The 20491-nt window shown below is 36.5% G+C and overlaps 1 protein-coding gene across 1 annotated transcript in view; it reads right to left on the bottom strand.

The window, feature by feature from the left end:
• The window catches only part of LOC148069544 (receptor-type tyrosine-protein phosphatase epsilon-like), a 150377-nt gene extending 136154 nt beyond the window's left edge, over positions 1-14223 (bottom strand). The window contains exons 1-2 of the mRNA XM_087802207.1: positions 14040-14223; positions 6302-6470 (exon numbers count right to left, since the gene is read on the bottom strand). Coding sequence (XP_087658333.1) covers positions 6302-6389 — 88 coding nt within the window. The 5' untranslated portion in view covers positions 6390-6470; positions 14040-14223. The remainder of the gene's footprint in view (positions 1-6301; positions 6471-14039) is intronic.
• Positions 14224-20491: the final 6268 nt, after the last annotated feature.

Below are 20491 nucleotides of genomic sequence, written 5' to 3'. Positions count from 1 at the left end.
ATTAATCTTAAATAATACTAGAATAATGTTTAAATGTTTAATAAGTTAAATAATAAACAATAAAGATGAATCACTTTTTAATGAAAAATCAAGGGAGGAATAGTAACTCATATAGTAAGTAAGTAAGTAAGTAATATTTATTTATATAGCGCTTTTCCAGACCAGGGTCACAAAGCGCTTTAATAAGTATTAGCTCTTTGTGATATTGAATACTGTGATTTATGACCCTGGTCTAGAAAGGCGCTATATAAATAGAGATTATTATCATTATTATTATTATTATTATTATTATTATTATTATTATTATTATTATTATTATTATTATTATTATTATTATTATTATTTTCAGCAGTGGAATCAGAAACTTTAAAAATATATATTGACAGACTTTTGCTGGATATATTAAATTAACTTTTTGGAATTATCATCAGTTTTATTTGTTTTCAATCTTTATTATTATAGTTTATCCATACTTTATTCATCTATTTATCTATATTTACCTTATGTCTTCTGAAAATGTCTTTTATTTTCGTTTTTTTATGTTTTTATATTGAAGACATAATTACTGGTGCTACACATTCTCTCTAATGGAATTCAACCTTTTTTTTAATATACATGTATTTTCTTCGGTTCCTCATAATTGTGAAAATTGATGCTTTTCGATGTCAAATATTTTTTTATTACAGCTTCATAATATATTTAAATGAAAAAAACTTGAAGAACAATGACGTATATTATTTTAATAACATTTTATGTTAGAAATAATGTAGTTTAATCCATCCATCGAACACTTTAAAGTACTTTTCCTTAAAGATGTTTTAGCTCAACATTAACCCTTTATGTCAATTGTTTTAATGAAAGAAGCAGAAACTACTCAATAACTTTGAAGATGATTCAAGATGCATCCATTAGCTCTTCAGGACTCACAAACCTGCAGCAATATTGTGTAGTAAATTTAATTCTCCTGCATCACTTGAGCTGTCGGTGCCAAGAATAGAAGAAAAAAAAAAAAATTTACCACCAGAGCACGACGCAACGATCCAGAACATTCATCCTGCTGGTGGAACCTCCAGGCTGATCTGAATATGTTGTGCACTAATGCGCATTATTCAACATGCAACTCCTTGCTTTGTTTCCTGCTCGTGTCGAACGGAGTCGGAGGTCACAACATGTTCAGGAGGAGAATGTATTATTAAATCCACGCGACCTATTTCTTACAAGGAGCGACCTCACAGATGTCCCCGCTGGATTAGAAAAACACACAGTTTTTTTTTACGTGTCGCGGCGACAAAGCCGACAGATTTGTGTCTGTGAGAGCGACGACCTTGAGACCTCGTGTTAATAATGCACTTGTGATGGAGCTCAATGATACGTGTTGAGCGAGTGCTCTCAATGTATGCCACGAAACGTGACAGAATATTGATGGTATCAACTCGATCCAGGTGAAGGGTTGAACTTAGTTCTATTCTTTACGTAAAAAAAGTATTAAACGAGTCTAATATGAAGGTTGAGCTCATATCATATTCTTATTTCCTCATGATTCGTTGTATTTTTAGAACTGACTGTGACATAGTGACCTGCAGGTGTACATGTGAGGAACACGTTAACCCCTAAAGCAAGGCTTGAATTAAAAAAGCAAAGCTAATTAAAACTGTTTACAGCTGTTATACAAAGGTTGAAATGAGGTGACGACGAGAAGCAGCTGCTTGTTATTGTGCGTGTGTGGAGTCGTTCGAAAGAAAATCAAAAGTTACTCCAGACTCACGTGTTTCTCATCAACATGTTTGGCACCAACATGTCTGTGCAACGTCAGCTGATGCTTTACAGCCAAACACATGTGTATTTAGTCTGGGCTACCATCACCACAGCAGTTAACACTCGCGTTATCACTATTATTATGAGACTTTTTGCAGTTTCTCAACTTTAACCACAAGTAAAACTGAATGTGTTTTAATAATGCGACATGTGACATCATTCATATCTGGACCATAAAAGAAGGTTTTTTTATATCTAAAGTGAGGTAAACTAGTTAAAATGCAACACAAAGGAACAGCATCAAACAATGGAAGCAAATGTATTTGAAGATAGATGATGAAGTTCTTAACAATGAAGAAGAATTATGACAATTTAATTTGTCTGGAACAGGATTGCATTTGTAACTAGGGGTGCGTGTTGGCGAAACAGTAAGTATCACAATATAAAGGTTACGCTACAATATATTTCAATATATGGTTTGAGTATATGACCTTAGTGTTGCATAATTTAAAGACCGCATGACTCTCGACAAATTTGCAACTACTTTCATTTGTTTAGAAACCAAAATAAAATATATCCAAACATCAGCTTTTAAAGCTGCTGGAGTCGACTGTATCCTCTTGTCCTTAGTCATCGCTGGTATCTCGCAAGATTCCCTGATTCCTTTAGCTTCGGAGGAGTATAATTATATTTAAAAAAATACATTAACAAACACCCTGATTATTTGCATGTTAATTGTAAATAAACAAAAAAAAGGAATTATTTTAATTGATACACACTTTTTTGGAATGTTAACATAAAAATTAAATAGGTTTCCAATTTCAAAAGGAAGAAAATTGAAAAATGTAGTTTTGAAAAATAAATCCATATAGTTCCGTTGAATATCGATACAGTACCTTATAAAAACATTGCGAATCATCTGTATAACGATCTTTTGCACCCCTATTATTAACCTTAAGTCATTTTCTGGAAATCTTTTAGAATTACATGTTGTATCCACTCGTACTTTAAAGGTCAACTAATGCGAAAACCCTTTCCTGAGGTTGAAGTCTTTCTCTCAAAGATACATTAAGTTGTTCAATGTTTTTCAGGTTATTACTTTATAAAGTTATTCTCCGTCTGAAATCTCAGCGAACAAAAGGTTACGAGAGCATAGTCAATTATGACGTAATAATGGCTTCACTCCTCCTTCAGCCAGGTGTTATCACGCCCCGCTTTGTTTATACAACGAGTCCCTTGGTGGTGTAGACTTCCAGAATTTAAGACGTGCGGTGACAAACCCTGATGCTTGACCAACTCACTACACAGCTGACCTAATCGTCTGCTTAATTCAGGGACAAGAGAATCTTCTTTAGGATAAAAACATCAGAATTCAGAAGTAAAAAGACCAACGATCTAATATTTGACTATAACTAGGCATAATGATTATTATAAATGACCCATCACCATTACACATCCCATCATGCACTGCACTGCATTAGTCAAAGTTATGCTCTGAAATTGTAACATCTAGCGTTCTTGACAGAGAAATCATCATTTGTGTTGTTGGTTTGACGTCCACGGTTCAATAATATATGCTCAGCCCTACAGCGATATCAGCAGATGTACAGTATCTGTGGCAGGAGAAAAAAACCCACCAGCGTGACCTTCTTGATGGAAGTAATGAGGCACAATTACCTCTTACTTCCCAGAGGATTATGTGCGATCGACCTCCAGGATGATATTTGATGCAATCGATAGGAAAAACAGCTCCTTCGCTGACTTAATGCTGCTGTAAAGCTTCATGAAGGTCAGAAGAAAAACATAAATGAGGGTAAAAGATTCCGTGATGAATGTCAGACGCAGGAACATCTTTTTTATTTATTGTGTGAGCGAAGCAGGTGGATGTTGCCTCGGCACCTTTTCCATCAAGAGGATGATTAAACGGAGGGAAGATGTAGATGTGGAGGTGTGAAGCGACGCTCTCCTGTGTTACATGCTGTCTTCCTCCTGACCCACGTGTTTCTCACCTTCTTCTTCATCCACAGTACGCCCACCCTTGGCCAGCTTTCTACAGAATTCAACTCGCCGCCTTTGCAGAGCCTGTTGTGGTCGGAGGATGAAGGTTCGCTTTGTGAAAGAAGATTCAGCAAAATATGATTTCTTTGCTCTGGAGAGCAACATTAGAAATCATTTATTTGATCTTGAGTAACTTTCCATTAGAAATATGTACTTGATTACTTAAACTTAATATATATATATATATATATATATATATATATATATATATATATATATATATATATATATGCTTTAGTTCATACACTGCTAGCTCATCTTCCGTTGGTCCGCCTGTATCTCTCTTAACCCTTGAGTTATCTCTAGGTCAAGGTGACCCGAATCCGCGAAAACAAATGTGTTTGTGTTATCCCTTGTGTTGTCTCTGGATCAAGGTGAACAACCTTCTTGACTTCCATAAATGCATATGCAGTGCTGAAGTTTGTTCATCTTGACCCAAATATAACACAAGGGATACTACGAACACATTCTTTTTCGGGTCTTCGGGTCGGGATAATAATGGTTTGATCTTTAATAAGGCTGAAATGTACTTGGATACTTTTACACCCTTTAGAAATAAGGAATAAAAGGACAAACTAATCTGTATTTTCTGGCTCTGGAATGTCCTGACCTAGGAAAAGTGTGGCACGGGGGCCAGATTTGGCACATTTTACTGTATCTATGTGTCCCTTGTGGAGTTAGAGAGACCATAAGTTATTGAGACATTTAATTAAATATACATTTTCTCAAGTTCACAATTAACCTATGTATGTTTTGCAGATGATTCAAGATGCCATCCTGCACCAGGTGCATATTTTAGTCTCACAAAATGAGTATAAAAAATGATGGAAATATATTAAGATAATAATGTGTTGTGTGTGATGTCAAATTTGCTGAACCACAGAAGAAAAGCTGTTATTTAATTTTGTTCTCACATCTCGGATAATCAATACCTCCTTACGACGGACTATAAGTTGCGACTGAAACAGTTCTTACTTCAGAGAGAAAATGGGACATTCGAAGAGAAGGTTCTGTATTAAACTCTCCTTGCAAGTAAAATTGTTGTGACTTTAAATCAATTCTGATCCCCGTTCTCTCTTCTTTGTCTCCGTTCACAGCCTTAAGTCTGATTCATTATCTGACAAAAGAAAAACTGGTCTGACTTTTACTAGTTTTAATGTTTCCAAAGTTATTTTATGATGATGACAAATTTTTATAAAAATACAATCAAATGAAAATCGATGTTTATGTTTCTATATTGTGCTACACATTTTCTCTAATGGAATTTGATCTTTTTTATATACTTGTCTTTTCTGTGGTTCTTAATACTAGTAATGGTCTGATGAAGCTTCATGAAGCAGTGTTATATTTTCAGAGTCCATTAGATGGCGGTTTCTGCACTATTTTCCTTTGTTCTTATGAAACTTCACATCATTTTTAAACTGATGGCGCCACCTACTGATCTCTAATAATATGTCACTTGTTAGTTTAAAAATTATTATACACTATACGTATAAGCCATACTTAAATTAACGCTAAAAGATAATCAAACTATAAAGTATAAATTACTAGCTTCATCTAAGAGCTTAAACGTTTGAATACACATTCACAATCAACATTTCACTCAGACTGATTTACACTGTTTCAAGACAAGCTTGAAACAGAATTAGAGACATGACACCGGTTATTTAAAAAACGTCTGTTTGTCTGCCTTTTCACACCTTGGGTCGTGGATCAAAGAACGAAGCGGGACACATCCAGGAGGGGGGCTGGAAGACGAAGGCCCCCACCCGAGAAAATTTGAATGAAAGATTGCAAGAGGGCAAGTTAAATTTTTGCTCTTCGGGTGATCGAGACACAGGCAAGTTGAAAGAACCATTTGCCCCGGAAAAGACGACCCCCGGGGTGGGAAATTTGCCTTAAATATCGCAATGTTTCTACAGCTCGAGACCGTTTCTCCCGGGGCTATTGAACTGTAGAGTTTTTGTTTGACTTGAAGCGGCGAATAAACGACCCGTGACACTCTGCATTGACCATTTCTCTCCACAAAGCGAAGTATAAGAACCGGAAGTGACTCCTGTTTTGACCGTTTTACACTGTTTCATGAAGCTAATCACTACCTAAAACCTGTTAAATTGATGCTTTAAACTTCATGAAAACTGGGTAACTGAAGTCATTATCATGCTGTTGAAGTTAAATATTCCTTTTAAAAGTGCAGCTCTGGAGAGGAGAGACCAGATAAGAGATAAGAGCTGAAAAGAGAATTAGTGAGCGGGCAGAGAAGATTGTCTAGATTAGAGGTTGCAAGATAAAAAGGTATCATGGAGAATGGCTGATCGTCTCTTGTTTAAACAGGTCATTTGCTCAATGATCAACCGTCTTCTACGTCATTAACATCAAGCTAACTGATCCAGAGAAACCATTTAGAGTCTAGTTTTGTGTTGTGGCTCGTCAACGGATCAGATTCATTGATCACGACACACACAGAGAAAATGACTAAGAAACTCACGCGTCCAAACAAAGCCAGAGATCAGCGATACACGACCCGTCAGTCTGCAGCGTCCGTCAGAGCTCGGCTGCTGGAGCGATTCCGGCATCTATTGACATCCTTCTCCGAGGTGTCGGCGGCGGCGGCGGAGAAATGATGGAGCCGCGGGTTGTTTTGACGTGAGTCACGACTGTAGATTTTGAAAATCAAGACACAGCAGGTCAGGAGAAATAAAGCAAACACTACAATCATGGTGGATGACACATGAGTCGTTCGACTTGAAAAGGTCATTTTAGTGAAAGAGTTCTTCTTCAGAAAGGATTGATTTTTTTTTTGGTCCATGTTTCTAAATTAAATCTGCAATTCCTCAAAGAATGTATCGATTCTTTCTCGACTTCATGATGTCAGTCGGAAAAACAACTTATGATGTTGTCTGTGTACAACAAACATATTTATACACAGAGCTGGATATCGATCAGTTAAGATACTAGGACTGAGACCGATAACGTCACTTCGATACCGGTTCCTTCTTTCTTTCCCAACTTTATAAGTTCAATTCTGACGAAAAGAAAATGGCATTAAACATCGTAAACATCTGGAGTTTAATTGTTAAGCTTTGGTAAATTTCCATTTTTTCTTACAGAAAATATTATAACAAATAATAACCAGTGCAAAAGAAGATTTGCTAACAAGTGACAAATGAACCTGATGTTCAGCTCCTTTTTTTTCTTTTTTTTAGATATTTGTTTATTGATTTTCCTCATAAATCAACCAGTACAGCTCAACAGTGTAAATGGTATGATACACAATAAAATATGAAAGAAGAAAATGTCCATCAGAAGACGGGAAATCAACTTATATTAATTATATATTTCCACATACACACTCAAACATATATTCATTCATTTATTCATTGACAACCCCTTTATCCCGGGGTCGTGGTCGCGGGGAGACTGGAGCCTATCCCAGAGTCATAGGGGACACCCTGGACAGGATGCCAGTCGCAGGGCACACAAAGACAGACAACCATTCACACATGCTCTCATACCTATGGACAATTTCCCAAAGTTCTCAATTAACCTCTGTATGTTTTTGGACTGTGCGATATTCCTTAAGAATATGAAAAGATGTAAAGATACATACTTATATTCATATATATATATATATAAAATAAATACATAAAAAATAATAAATAAATAAAAGATAACACAATTATTTTTAAAGGTTTTTATCAAGCTTTGATCACCTGAGACTTTGAACTGAAAGAAGAGGCAAGGTCAGAAGTACAGAAGCATTTTGGTCGACGCCACAAAAGAACAGAATTTCAATACCCAGAACAATTAATACATCTACGATACTACCCTGGAGCAGACACAAGTGTTCTGAGGCAGCACTTACATTTCATTTTTAGTTATTTTATCAACAATAAATTTGTTTTTTTTAGTTATTTTTGTAATTTATCATTTCGTCTTATGTCTTGCTTATGTTATCTGAATACACCTGACTGTGTTTTTGTACGTTTTTTGGGTTTTGTTTGTGTCCAAATATCATGTTTTCTTTTTATATCTGTTTAAACTGGGTCATTAACTGGACAAATCTATTCTTCACCAATCTTCAAGCATATGTATATTGCTTAACCCTTGTGTTGCATCTGGTTCAAGGTGACCTGGAGGGACGAAAACAAATGTGTTTGTGGTATCCCTTCTGTTGCATCTGGGTCAAGGTGACCAGGAGGGACAAAAACAAATGTGTTTGTGGTATCCCTTTTGTTGTCTCTCGGTCAGTGTGACCTGGAGGGACGAAAACAAATGTGTTTGTGGTATCACTTGTGTTGCATCTGGGTCAAGGTGACCAGGAGGGACAAAAACAAATGTGTTTGTGGTATCCCTTTTGTTGTCTCTCGGTCAGTGTGACCTGGAGGGACGAAAACAAATGTGTTTGTGGTATCACTTGTGTTGCATCTGGGTCAAGGTGACCAGGAGGGACAAAAACAAATGTGTTTGTGGTATCCCTTTTGTTGTCTCTCGGTCAGTGTGACCTGGAGGGACGAAAACAAATGTGTTTGTGGTATCACTTGTGTTGTCTCTGGGTAAAGGTGAACAAACTCCAACAATGCATATGTATTTATGGAAGCCAGGGAGGCCGTTCACCTTGACTCAGGGACAACACAAGGGATACCTCAAACCCTTTTGTTTTCTGGCCTCTGGGTCAACCACACAAGGGTTAAGAAGGTATATGATAACAACTAGAATTAACATTTGAATCACATGTTTTTCAAACGTTTACACTCACTGAAGTGGTTAACAAATCCTGTTTTATAAGCGCTTTTCGTGGGTGGTAAAGGATGAGCACACGTGAAAAAAGTGCTGTTTGTGGCGACTAATGAGATTTCTCGGGCTACAGTCACAGTCCTGCTGACTTTTAATGCATTGATGTCTCATTTGGTTGTAAACAAATTTCAGAGCAACAGCGAAGCAAATTACTCTTGATAAACCACAAGTCTGTTTCCATTTAGCTCACTTTGTTGTTTAACTGGTGTTCGGGTTATAGATGAGTTCAATGTGGGTTGAAATCTGGAAACAGACTGTTTTCTGCTTCTGAGGGTTCTTTTAAAACAAGGCATAGATTAAATCAGGACTGGTGTGTGTGGAGAAAAGCGCCTCAAGAATGAAACAAAGAATAAATCTGAAGGAAACAGACTTTTTGTATTTAGACCGTAAAGGGACTCTTTGCTTTTAAAGGTGTGACAACTTCTCAAATCATTTCTCACTTCAAGTATTTTCGCTTCAAGGTTCACTCGTGAGACTTGTTTTGGTTGTAAACGTGCTTCAGACTGTAAATAAGGATGATTTGAAAAAGGAAAAAAAAACGAATAAATAAACACAGTGTGTTGCGAAACTACTTCACTCAGGAAAAAAAAAGGGAAACTATCAAACCTTTTCAATAAACCAGGAAATAAAATCAATACCTTGGAGGGAAAATGTAGACATTTCTATTTGCATTACAGGAAATAATAAACGCAACATGGCAGTTTTTCAACCTCTCTAGTCAGAGCAGCAGTTAGCGAGATTTACGAGCTGACAGTGACATGTAAAGATGCATTTGGGGTTATTATGTGCAGGGTCAATGTGAATATCCAGGAGTTTTGGAAAGGTCACACTCTAAATATATTCTCTTGCGCATTGTCCCTTTGACCTGCTCGTCATGCACGAATCGCATTACTGCAAACGTCAATCAAAAACACAAGTGTGACCAGGCGGAAACAGCGCTCGGATTCATTGCCGCTTCTGAGAGGCGGGATTTTTATATTAAAACGGCAAAGTTTCTGTTTAAAAGTAAAGTTTAGTCAGTGTGTAAAAGTGAATGAATAATAAATTAAACATGTAACGTGCTATAGAATCTCCTTCAACGAACTTCAGGACGGTGAGATATTATTATGAATCATTAAAGCTGATAATAGCTATTAAAAATGCATTAACTGATGAGATATTCATACTGGATTTCATTGGAATACAGATCCTCTGGGACACTTTTAGGGAAGCGTATTTAGAGCTTCTTTTTTTCCTTAGCACGAAAAAAAAAAGTAGAAGAAAAAGCATACAATCAGAACATGCGAGCACTTTTACTGCGAGCTGCTCTTCCGCCGACTAAGAGCGGAAACATGCAGACGATGAATCATTTATCGTCATCATCCAGCACTCTGGTTCGATCATTAATTCATAAAAAAAAAGCAGGCGACGCTCAAACAATGTAGCTTGGAACGCGAGCGGTTGACACAATTTGTCACAAAACGTCATCTCTTTTTCAATGTTAGCAATCATGAATTATTACGATCGGCGTGCCGGGCACGACAAAAGCGGAGAATCCGGATGAAAATGTGACGCATGCTTTTTTATCTGTTTACATGGAAACAACACACAAATGGGATAGTGATGACACGCGGGGTTAATCCGAGGGTTTGTTAATAAGAGGGTGAAACTGAGGCTGCAGAGACCATAACAGGATCAAACAACCTGAGCCGAATGTTTGCAGTTCGGCTGAGAAGTGAAATTATAACAATATAGAAAACCTTCTTTACTTCTATTTAAATAGATTGCTTTTTTTTGTATTTACTTGTTTTAACTCTTGTATTATCTCTGGGTCAAAGTGGCCCATTGGCTACCTAAAACACATTCGTTTTCGGGCCCCTGGGTCATCTTGACCCAAAGAAAACATTAGGGTTAAATGTTTTATTAAACTTAAAAACTGGTAATTTAACATTTGTGTCGCGTCACAAGGAATCAGAACTTCCTATCCCCAGAAACTTCTTCCCGATCTTATGGGAGAACATACAAAAGAGGTGTTCCTATGCTTCACAAACTTTTCCTGGGTCTGCTCCATTCTCTCTACCCAGAACTCCTGAGCAAGGCATCCAGGAAATCAACCTAAAATGACAATTCATTCCATTTCAAATGAGTGTAAATCTTGGATATGTAGTTCATTATTTGGACCAAGAGTGTTAAGACTTTAATCTGGTTCGGTGGCAGGGAAGTGTTCAGTTTACACTTTTAAATCACTGACTTGAGCTCTTATCTTCTGCTTCTGAGCACTCGGGGAACGACACGTTGGAAGCGGAGGACAGATGGAAGTGAAGAGGAGAGATGGTTATCTCCAAGATAACTGCTCACTGTTGAAGTGAAGCAAGTTTGCACCTCTCTCTGTACTAGACGAGAAAATAACTTTTACTTTTAACAGAGGTGTTAAATACACATCCAAGTCCAAGGAAATAAACATCATGAATAGTTATACTACTTACTTCCAAACAAAAACTAGCTAAACTGTAAGTAACGTGGGAGGAAGTCCCGGGATGGAGCCATGATACAGCGGAGACACAGTGTTTCTGTGAGGTCATGATTCAGTACAGAAGAAATTCCATAATGCATTGAAGCAGAAGGTTTACTTTACAACCACCATTAGCATCTATGACAACCTGGGAATGAAGTGTTTGACAGATGGCGCTCATGTACAATGATGGTTGTACATGAGCAAACATTCCCAGAGAATTCGAAACCATGTCCTTCTAAGTCCTTTGTGTCTCTGAATCCAACCCTAAACCATCGCTAAGTCAAGTTAACCAGTCACCAGCATCCTTCTTGTAGCTGCACTGGCAGGTGAGTAAGAATAGCTCATGTATTCCCACCGTGCGATGGATGTGGGACATCAGGCCCCGGAGTTTCAACTCCACGAAATATGCTCCAATTCCAAAATTAACATCACAGCTTGAGAGGATTTTTAATGGAACTGGCAGTTATTATGAATGAGGCTGGCGGCTCGTTTCAGATCCGTGGCTGGGCTGGTTTAGAGAGTGTCAGTGATAAGACCAGCAACACCGGTCTTACCAGTGTAGCCTCAGAGCATGGTGGTAATCTGATGTAACTACTTAACACTTTCTACTAGAAATTACTGTAGGTAAGCATTCTATGCAGATGACATACTGCAATAGAAAGAAATTAATGCCAGTTGGTCATTCTTTTACCGAAAAGATATTTAAAAAAAAGTTGCTTTAACTTATTTCAATTTTCCTGCTATTGGTTCAGTCTCTTGCTTCTTGTTCCTTGTCACTCCTTCAACCTCATTGGTCAACTACCCAAATCAAAAATGTCTGTGTCCCGTGGTCAATTTTCACTGCCCTTGTGTTGATCTTTTTTTTTGTTCTGTTTGCATTTCAGCCAAATAAAGAGTACACAAGTATAGCTGCCATATCACAGTACTCCACTGGCTAATAATATTAACAGTGACATACAGTAGATCCCCTCAGTATGACATATAAATCAAAACCACAAGAAAGTAGGAAGCAAGTTAGTCTAATATATTGTCCGTGGAGACAGGAAGAAGTACTTGGAACAGATACAGTGGAGAATGAAGACAGTAGAGTCTCATAACACAGATGGCAGGCGAGCTGGGACAAACTAGTCAGACAGTTAAAAAATACCTTAAAGGGCAACTAATGTAAAAACCCAACATTGCTGACCCTCTCACATGTTTCAAATGTTGAAGTCTTCCTCTCCAAGATGCAGTAAGTCTCTCATCATGAACATGTTTTGAGGTTATAACTTAATAAAGTTCTCCCCCGTCTGAAATCTCGGCGAAGGAGAGGTTCTTAGATCGGAGTCCATTATGACATAACATAGCCTTCACCTCTCCTCCAGCCAGCTGTAATCACGCCTTGCTTTGTTTATACAACCCTCCCTTGGAGGTGGAGACTTTCGGGATTGATGATGCGAGGTGACAAACCTTGATGCTCGACCAATCACAGCAGAGTGTCACCGATTCCAATTCTGACATAACCAATTTCCAAATTTCTAAATCAAACCAACTACATTGATACTGATTTTTAGGGAGGGAAGGTTTGGTTCCTATTGCAGCATTGCATAAACACTGCAAGCGTTGAAAGTGGTACAAGGGTGCGATAACACTGAAATTCTACTGCCCATGCTTCAAATTTATCAAAACAACAACATCAGTCTTGAGCTTCAATCTTCTCCTTTAATTGTTTCTTTTATCATTTGATTTATGCTCAAGAAGTGTTAGCAGAGTATATTTGATTGAAACAATTATTTTCCCTACAAATGCACTGCGAAAGGTTTATGGACAAAATCGGGAGATGGTTAATGGATCTACAGATGATTGTGAATGGATAATGTTTATGTGTATCTTAACATGACATTTTAAAAAACATTTCTGATGTTCTGGTGGTTATTTTTTCTGATTATCCTACATTTATTAGAGTTTATAGACAAAAAATGTATGTCCATTTTAATGTATTGAGCAAATCTGAAAAAAAACTTAATAAAAAACTATATTTTAAGTTTGTTTGTCCCTCAGCTCCAACCACAAGTGTATCCTCATCTAAACAATTCCTCATGTTGATGCTTCAATTCAAGATGGAGGTTACAGACGAGCAGTATGGAGGTATTTTAATGTTTTTAAGTGTATTTTTGGTTGAAGATGAAGACAATTGAACTCCATTAAATTTACATACGTGTTTGCCTATAACTCTAAAAAGGAACAGATTCATTCGAAAATAATCCCAACCCTTAGTCGACATGAGGGTGAGAAGAAAATAAGGGAAACTGGAATTTTGAGTAAACTAGCAAAAATGATGTAAAATGACTCAAACAGGCTGTGAAACACTGGTTTATTAATCTGGTGTGATACTATTGGCTTTAAAAAACTGGTTCCTCACCTCAGGAGAAGCATCAACTCTTGTATTTAATGTACATAAATCTCCTTTTGAAGATTGTTTTTTTCCCAATAAGAATGAAAATGTTTGCTGGGGATGATGAAAAAAAAGGGAACAGATCCTCATTTGCTGATCAACCATGTGGTGAACTCTGCAACATACCTTCAGTGTTATGGATGAGCCTGCAGGCCTACAGCTGTTTACTACTCTATAGCTCCCATGTGCGTTTGCAGTCTAGACCGGCGAACACCTAAACATCCTCTATGCTCCAAATATGATTGAAAAACGACTAAAAATGAACATAAAAAGCATTTTAAAACGAGTATAAAGCAGAGGATCTGCTGCTTATAGTGGTCAGACCAGGCACGCTGCTGCTGAGGACAGGGTTGTGCTCCACTAACCCATATTATCTCTCACTACTTGACGCTCATCGCGAACCTAGATTGTAGATTTTCAAGCAAACATTCGAAATCTACCGGTTTTAAAAGAGTTTTTGTAGAGGAACGTGGAGGAGAAAAAAAAACGCCGGTCTCTCACCGCTGCGATGCGCGCTCCTCCCAGGATGATGCTGCACCGACACGACGCGGAATCTCGACAAAAACAAGCTGGAAAAACATGTCACGACTGCGCTCGGTGTCTCCCTGCGATCATGTTCGCTGTCGTTTTTCTCGACCGAGGACGAGGCTCCCCCTGACTGGATGGAAGGGCTTGTTTTTTTTCTTACGGCAGCCGGAGTGGTGATGGAGACCCTCCCTCCCCCGGGCAGAGCTCAGCATCCCTCGCATCCCTCGCATCACCGCATCACTGCACGACGAAAGGTTGCCTCTGTTTTTTGTCTCAATACCATATCTTGTTGTTTTTTTTACCCACGAGGATGTTGTTATTTTTTTTGCAGGTTGACATTTCTCGTTGTGACGTCAATACTTTTGAAAGGTGACATGTTTCTTGTATGTGTGTGAGGTTTACGACTGAAAATCAATTCGAGTTTAGACCCTCCAACCTTTGTTTATTTGTTTGTCTTTTTGTTGAGAATCTAAACGGCATTTTTATGTGTCTATATATCTATTTATTTTTAGCTCTACATAACAAGAGCCTCCTGCTGGTGATGATAGAAACAGCCATGCTGCGTTCAGTGCACCAAGAAGATTCAGGGAAAGATAACTAAAACGGTATTAAATCAATAATCAATAATCGTTTTTTTTTCTGTTTTTAACACAACTTGAACTTTATTTTAGTATTCTATTAGGATTTTTTTTCTATTAAAATAAAAATTAGGATTTTTCTTGGGCTTCCATATAATCTTCTTAACTTTCCAAGTCAAATTATGATCAGCTATCAGTTTTGATTCGATTCTAGAGGTTCAGTAGGCAAGAAACAATTGAAATGAAACAAAAACCACGTAAAACATTTTAGACAACGTGTTTTTCTCAGAAGTGTTTTCTTTCTTTTTTTTAAATCCCAATAATGTGATGAATAAGACACAAAGATCTGATCTGAGCTTAAATAACTTTGTTGAAAACAAAAAACATTTAGAAGCAGGTTTCAAGACATAGTTTGGAAAAGGGATTAAAAAAAAAAAAAAGTTAAATAAATCAAAATGTGATAATAAGTTAAATACATATTGGTATCTTCACAAAGGTCAATTTAATATTATTTATTTATTTATTTCATTAATTGTTATGCATTGTTATGCCATTTTATGGTCATGTCTTTTTTCATTCATTATTATTCTCTTGTTATTTCATTTGTATTATTTCATTATTTTCTAATGTAATGCCACCACAAAAAAAAAATCCTGTATTGGAATGAGTTCCTCTCTCTGAGGACTCTGATTTCCTCCTCTACAGTGGATCAATCTTGTCTTTCAGATACGTGAGCACAAATCATTGAGGGAAGGTTTCTGCTGACCTCATGAGGATTCTAAAGTTAGGAAACATTCAATAGTCATTTAATGAGACCAAATTAACTTTGATTAGACTCATTCAATTTAACCTTGTTTGTGTCGATACATTTAATCTCAAAGAAAATGCGGTAGTATGGATTACAACCACTGTTTCAGAACCAATGTTCTTTCTCTTTTTCTGCCAGTTTTAACAATATTTCACCCCTCTTTCTGGTCAGTGTATGGGTCAGTACAGTTCGATGTTAATGTGATCAACTGTGTTCCTCTTATCAAGGCGTGATGACATTAGTACGTGTGTAATTTCAATTACTTTTATATTTTATGTTTTATTCAAAGAAAAAGTTAGATTTCAGAATCAGATTCAAGAAAAACGTTGAATTAATATTATTGATCACGATTAAACAATCTATTTAATATTATTTTCATTATGAACGACCATATACTATATTTTATGTGCATTTTTTTAATTAAAGACGTTGATGATAATAGAAATCTCAAGATAAATAAGTGGCTTGAACTTCAGTTTATACTGTAGTTCAGCTTCATCACCAGCAGGGAGTAGTGTTGCTCCGTTCAAACCTCTTTACCTGAGCTTGTGAACAACCTGATGACCTCACCGCCCACCTTAATTCCCTCCTTCCATAATTCAATTATATTGGTTTGGGTTTAAACTGAAGTCAATATAGATATTATTCTATCAAACACAGAACAGTAGGATGTTATAATATCAATCATAATTAAATATCAAATATTGTGTACATTAAATCGAAAATTTAGAGTTGAATATGTATATATTATTGTTGAAATCTAAACACAAATGTCATATTTTTATTTGTAGCAAGAACAGGACTGGGAAGTGCTCTGGGGGGTGTTGTCGTGAAGCAGGACACTAGGAAAAGTGGCCCTCGTGTGGTCAACTGCAGGAGCATTCATTCATCTTCCTGTCTTGCTGTTGGCCTCAATATGAATCCATGAGTAAAGTAACCGCTGTGAGCTTCATGACAAAGTTCTTTATCCCCCATTAACCTTCACAGAGTGGGCATCATGGGGGGATTTGGGCTGGAATAAAGCACCAGTGTCAACAGGCAGGTGTGCCGCTGAGCTCGAAGGGGGATGACAAGCTACATGGCGCCCTCCGTCCTTCATTTCTCCTCTTTCTTCTCAGTTCATCTCTTCGCCGGGCTCTGACAGCAGCCGCTGATAAGAAAATGATGAAGCATCCTAGGCCGGACCACAATCCAATTGTCAGACCCTGATCCTCGAGAGAATACAGACGGAGATTATATTTTCCTTTTTTTTATATTTTCTAATCATGAGCTTGTAACTGTTTTTATGATCTTCAATAACAGCTGATGTCCCTGACACACAACTTGAACTGTACAGCGATGCAACCAATATATGATGAGCGCTAAGATAAGATTATCCTTTACTGGTCCCAGAGTGGGGTATTGTGTGAGCTGTAGGACTTACCAAATATTAATGAATAAATAAAATGTGTCATTGTGACACAATTATGCCTTCTTTAAAAAAAACAACAACATTAAAATAAGTTTTCTCCTATTTTCTTGCAGTTATAAATATAACAAGTGGTCAGAATTTAACCAAAATCCATCCATCTATGATTTTTAAATAAATAATTTATGAAACTTGGATAACTTTTTCAACTATTTTTCTTTTTCCAGGAACATCTAAAAGTTTAAAAAAAATCCTATGAATAAATAATAGTTATTTATGTTCTTATATATATATATACTGTATATGCAGTATATATACAACATGGGATTTTTTGTGGTGGCAGTACAGGATAAAATGTTGCTATAAACTGTGAAGGTGGGAAACATTGATATATATTAAAAAAAATTAATTAAATGGCCAACATATTGATGAAAAACTAAAATTATGGGAGAAACTAATTTTATTTTCACTATTGAAAATGTAGGTTTCATTGAAAAGAAAAAAAGAAGTTATTCACCCTTAAAAGATAAATCAATTATATAGACATTTATAACAGTTAACAAGGAACACCTAGAATTTCTTAACTTTCTTTCTATTTGTAACTCTCCTAAAAATGTTTCAACTATATATTTGATTTGATTTTTTGTTTATTTTACTATTTATTTGTCAATGATGCAATCGATTGACGTCAATGAGCAATTCAGTCTCCATTAAACATGTCAAGCAGAAGTTGTTGCGTCGACTCTGGAAGGAACAAAAGTTTCAAAACTCCGACACCCGCACAAATAAAGGTTGTTGGAGATCAGCAGTCAGCTGTGAAATGTACTCTCTGACGCACATGGACATCCATTTAAATGGAAATAAGGGAGTGTCAAATATTTATATTGGGACCAATTTGCCTCCTTATTAAATCACTTCATTAAAGTAGAGCCGCGTCTATTAAACCCTGAAATTCTCTTCACCCACTGACACGCTCGACCTTGAGGTGCTTTTAAATAACTCTGTGAACTCATTTTCTGATGCGATGACGAGAGTGCTGCTCATTTATCTATTTACATCTGATTTTATGCTTTATTAAGTGTCAAAAAAAACAAACATGTTGATGTTTGCTCTTTCATATTCACTTCAGAATCAATATTTTGTCAACGGTGTCGTCTCTTCTCGCTAAAGTCACAGCTTAATTTAGCCTCTCGTGCGTCAAAGAATTCACTTAGAAGAGGATCATCAGGATTCAGAAAGGCACCTGTTCCTTTATGCTCCTGTGGAAAACTGGCAGGGAAAACGATTACCGGCCTCATTTGTTCTCGATAGACAGTTGTGACCTTTCCAATTGGCTCATCCTCTTACCAAAATGACAGCTTTTCTTTGCTGAAAACCCAGGAGAGCCGCTGTATTTAATATGCATATAAATGACATCCTTTTTTTTTTTTTCACCTATTGTTGGGACGAATTACATGTTTATCGTTGTCATTCAATACAGACATTTTTTCAGAATTTATTGCGCAATTTGTTTGAGCTCAGAGTGGTTGGCTTGTGTCTGAGAAGTTGTGGGTTCAAGGCCGGCTCAGGACGAGATTGTGGTGTCGGGTCCCTGACCAAGACACTTTACCCTGATTGCTCCTGATGGTTGAGCTGGCGCGCTATTTATATAAATATTATATTAAGTTCTATCCATCCATCCATCCATCCATCCATATGCCCTAAGGGTAGGCAGGTGAGGCAGTGCCTCACCTCTCAATATACATGCAATACATGCAATTGCCATATCTCTGAATATCGCCAATATAATTCTCACAGATACGATTATTTGCCTTTATTTTCCACAGTCTGGCTGATGTCTTTAACCGTTAAAGTTGAATGTTTTTAAGAGTCTCATTTAGTTTCGCTTATTGGAAATACAGCCGCAGTGAAAAGGCAAAGTATCTCCATTGAGGCAGACAGACTTTTAAAACTAAAGGAAATAAGGTGGACTTTTACAACAAAGTAAAGGAGGAAAAGGCGCATGTTTTTATACAAACAAATACTATGTTAATATGAATATTTGTGCATGTATGAAACATGATTCTGTAAAGGTATTGGGTGCAGCAGGTGGAAACTTTAGCTTTTTAGTCACTGTTTCCAGCCGCTTTTAGGATACACGCTTCCATGTTTTTCTTCATAGGTTTTACTGAACACAAGAAATAAGGTAAATTAAACGAGTTTTGTGAAATTTATCTTTTTCAATTCATCTTTAATTTTCTCAATTTTTTTTTTTTTACCTTTCTACCATGATTTACTTTTGTGAACCAATTTATTAAATTGACTGAAAATATTCCTGAAGAATAATCAGTACTAAATCTGATTTCTCCGGGGATTAAAGTGTAAATGTCCTGCTTACTTGTTTGATTACTATCATGTTAATCTACTATTTTTTTTATCTCAATAAAGTTGTTTTGCTTGAGCGTTTTCTCATTTTTATATGTAAAACAAAACATTTATGTTCATTAGTGTGTTTCATTAATTGATCCACTTTTTTATTTTTGGAAACGTGTGAGTTTGTAATAAACGAGTCCGATTTTCTTCCTTTCTTAAATGTTTTTATGAGGTTGGAAGTTCAAATAACGCCAAACTTGTCGAGGTCTTTCTCAATTAATTCTACGCTCTGAGAGATTTACAGCAACAACAGTCCAATCGATGAACACACTCAACAGCACAGCAGAGAAGGACGAAGTCACTGTTTATTCAAATGGATTACCTTCCATGATGGAGCTGTGAACTGGCATGGAAATAATGAAACAGAAGGAGGTTGAAAAACAACACAAACAGTCGCATGTTGCCGTAAATAGCTGTACATCACCAGCAAGGATCAATCCTGCCGGTGGTAGGATAACATGCTGTGGATGCTGATGGAGCTTTTGTGATCCACAGATCCATGTGAAGTTTTTCTAGGAATAAAAACGTGGTATATATAATAATAATAAAAACCTCGAGCTGCCAATTCAAGCTGAAGGACAGTTTTATCCTGCGTTATTGTTTTCATTTTACGTTGTAAAGATATGAGTCACTTTGTAAAATCAGTTCCTAAACTAACACATAAAAATCTAATTTGAATTTGTTAATTAAACATGGACAGAGTCAATCTTATACATATGTATTCAGTGTCTCACCTCTGAGTATTTGATTTAAATACTTCCTCATGGGACATCTTGGAGAAGACCCAGTCCCCAGAACCTCAAACTATCAAAGATCATTTAAAAATGTTCATGGTAACTTTGCAAGACCCCAGCTTTTAATGATTTCAAATGTTATTTATATAGCATTAGACATTGATTTTCTAAATATAGTTAAAATAACTGTTTCATAATAAAATGTTCTAGATTTACCCGTAATGTGTTGCCTATTGTATTTGTTTAATACATGATATAGATTTATAGAATTAGTGAAATAATGTCAATCTCAAAGGACAAATCTGGTAAATCATTCACACCTCTCATCGAAAGGTTTAAATAAACAACAGTGGATTCATCTGTGTGTTAATATTGTGACCTATACAGTTGTCAATTTTAAGATAAGATTATAAAAATATTTTTTTCCAGGACTTGCAGTAAGAATTTGCTTGGAGCGTTTCATGAAAGGATAAAAAGATCAGGAT

This window comes from Callionymus lyra, chromosome 11, assembly GCF_982586985.1.
Source record: "Callionymus lyra chromosome 11, fCalLyr1.hap1.1, whole genome shotgun sequence".
In the NCBI taxonomy this organism is placed as follows: domain Eukaryota; kingdom Metazoa; phylum Chordata; class Actinopteri; order Syngnathiformes; family Callionymidae; genus Callionymus; species Callionymus lyra.
Note: the sequence above shows the minus strand (reverse complement) of the source record. Positions and strands in the feature narration are given on the sequence as shown.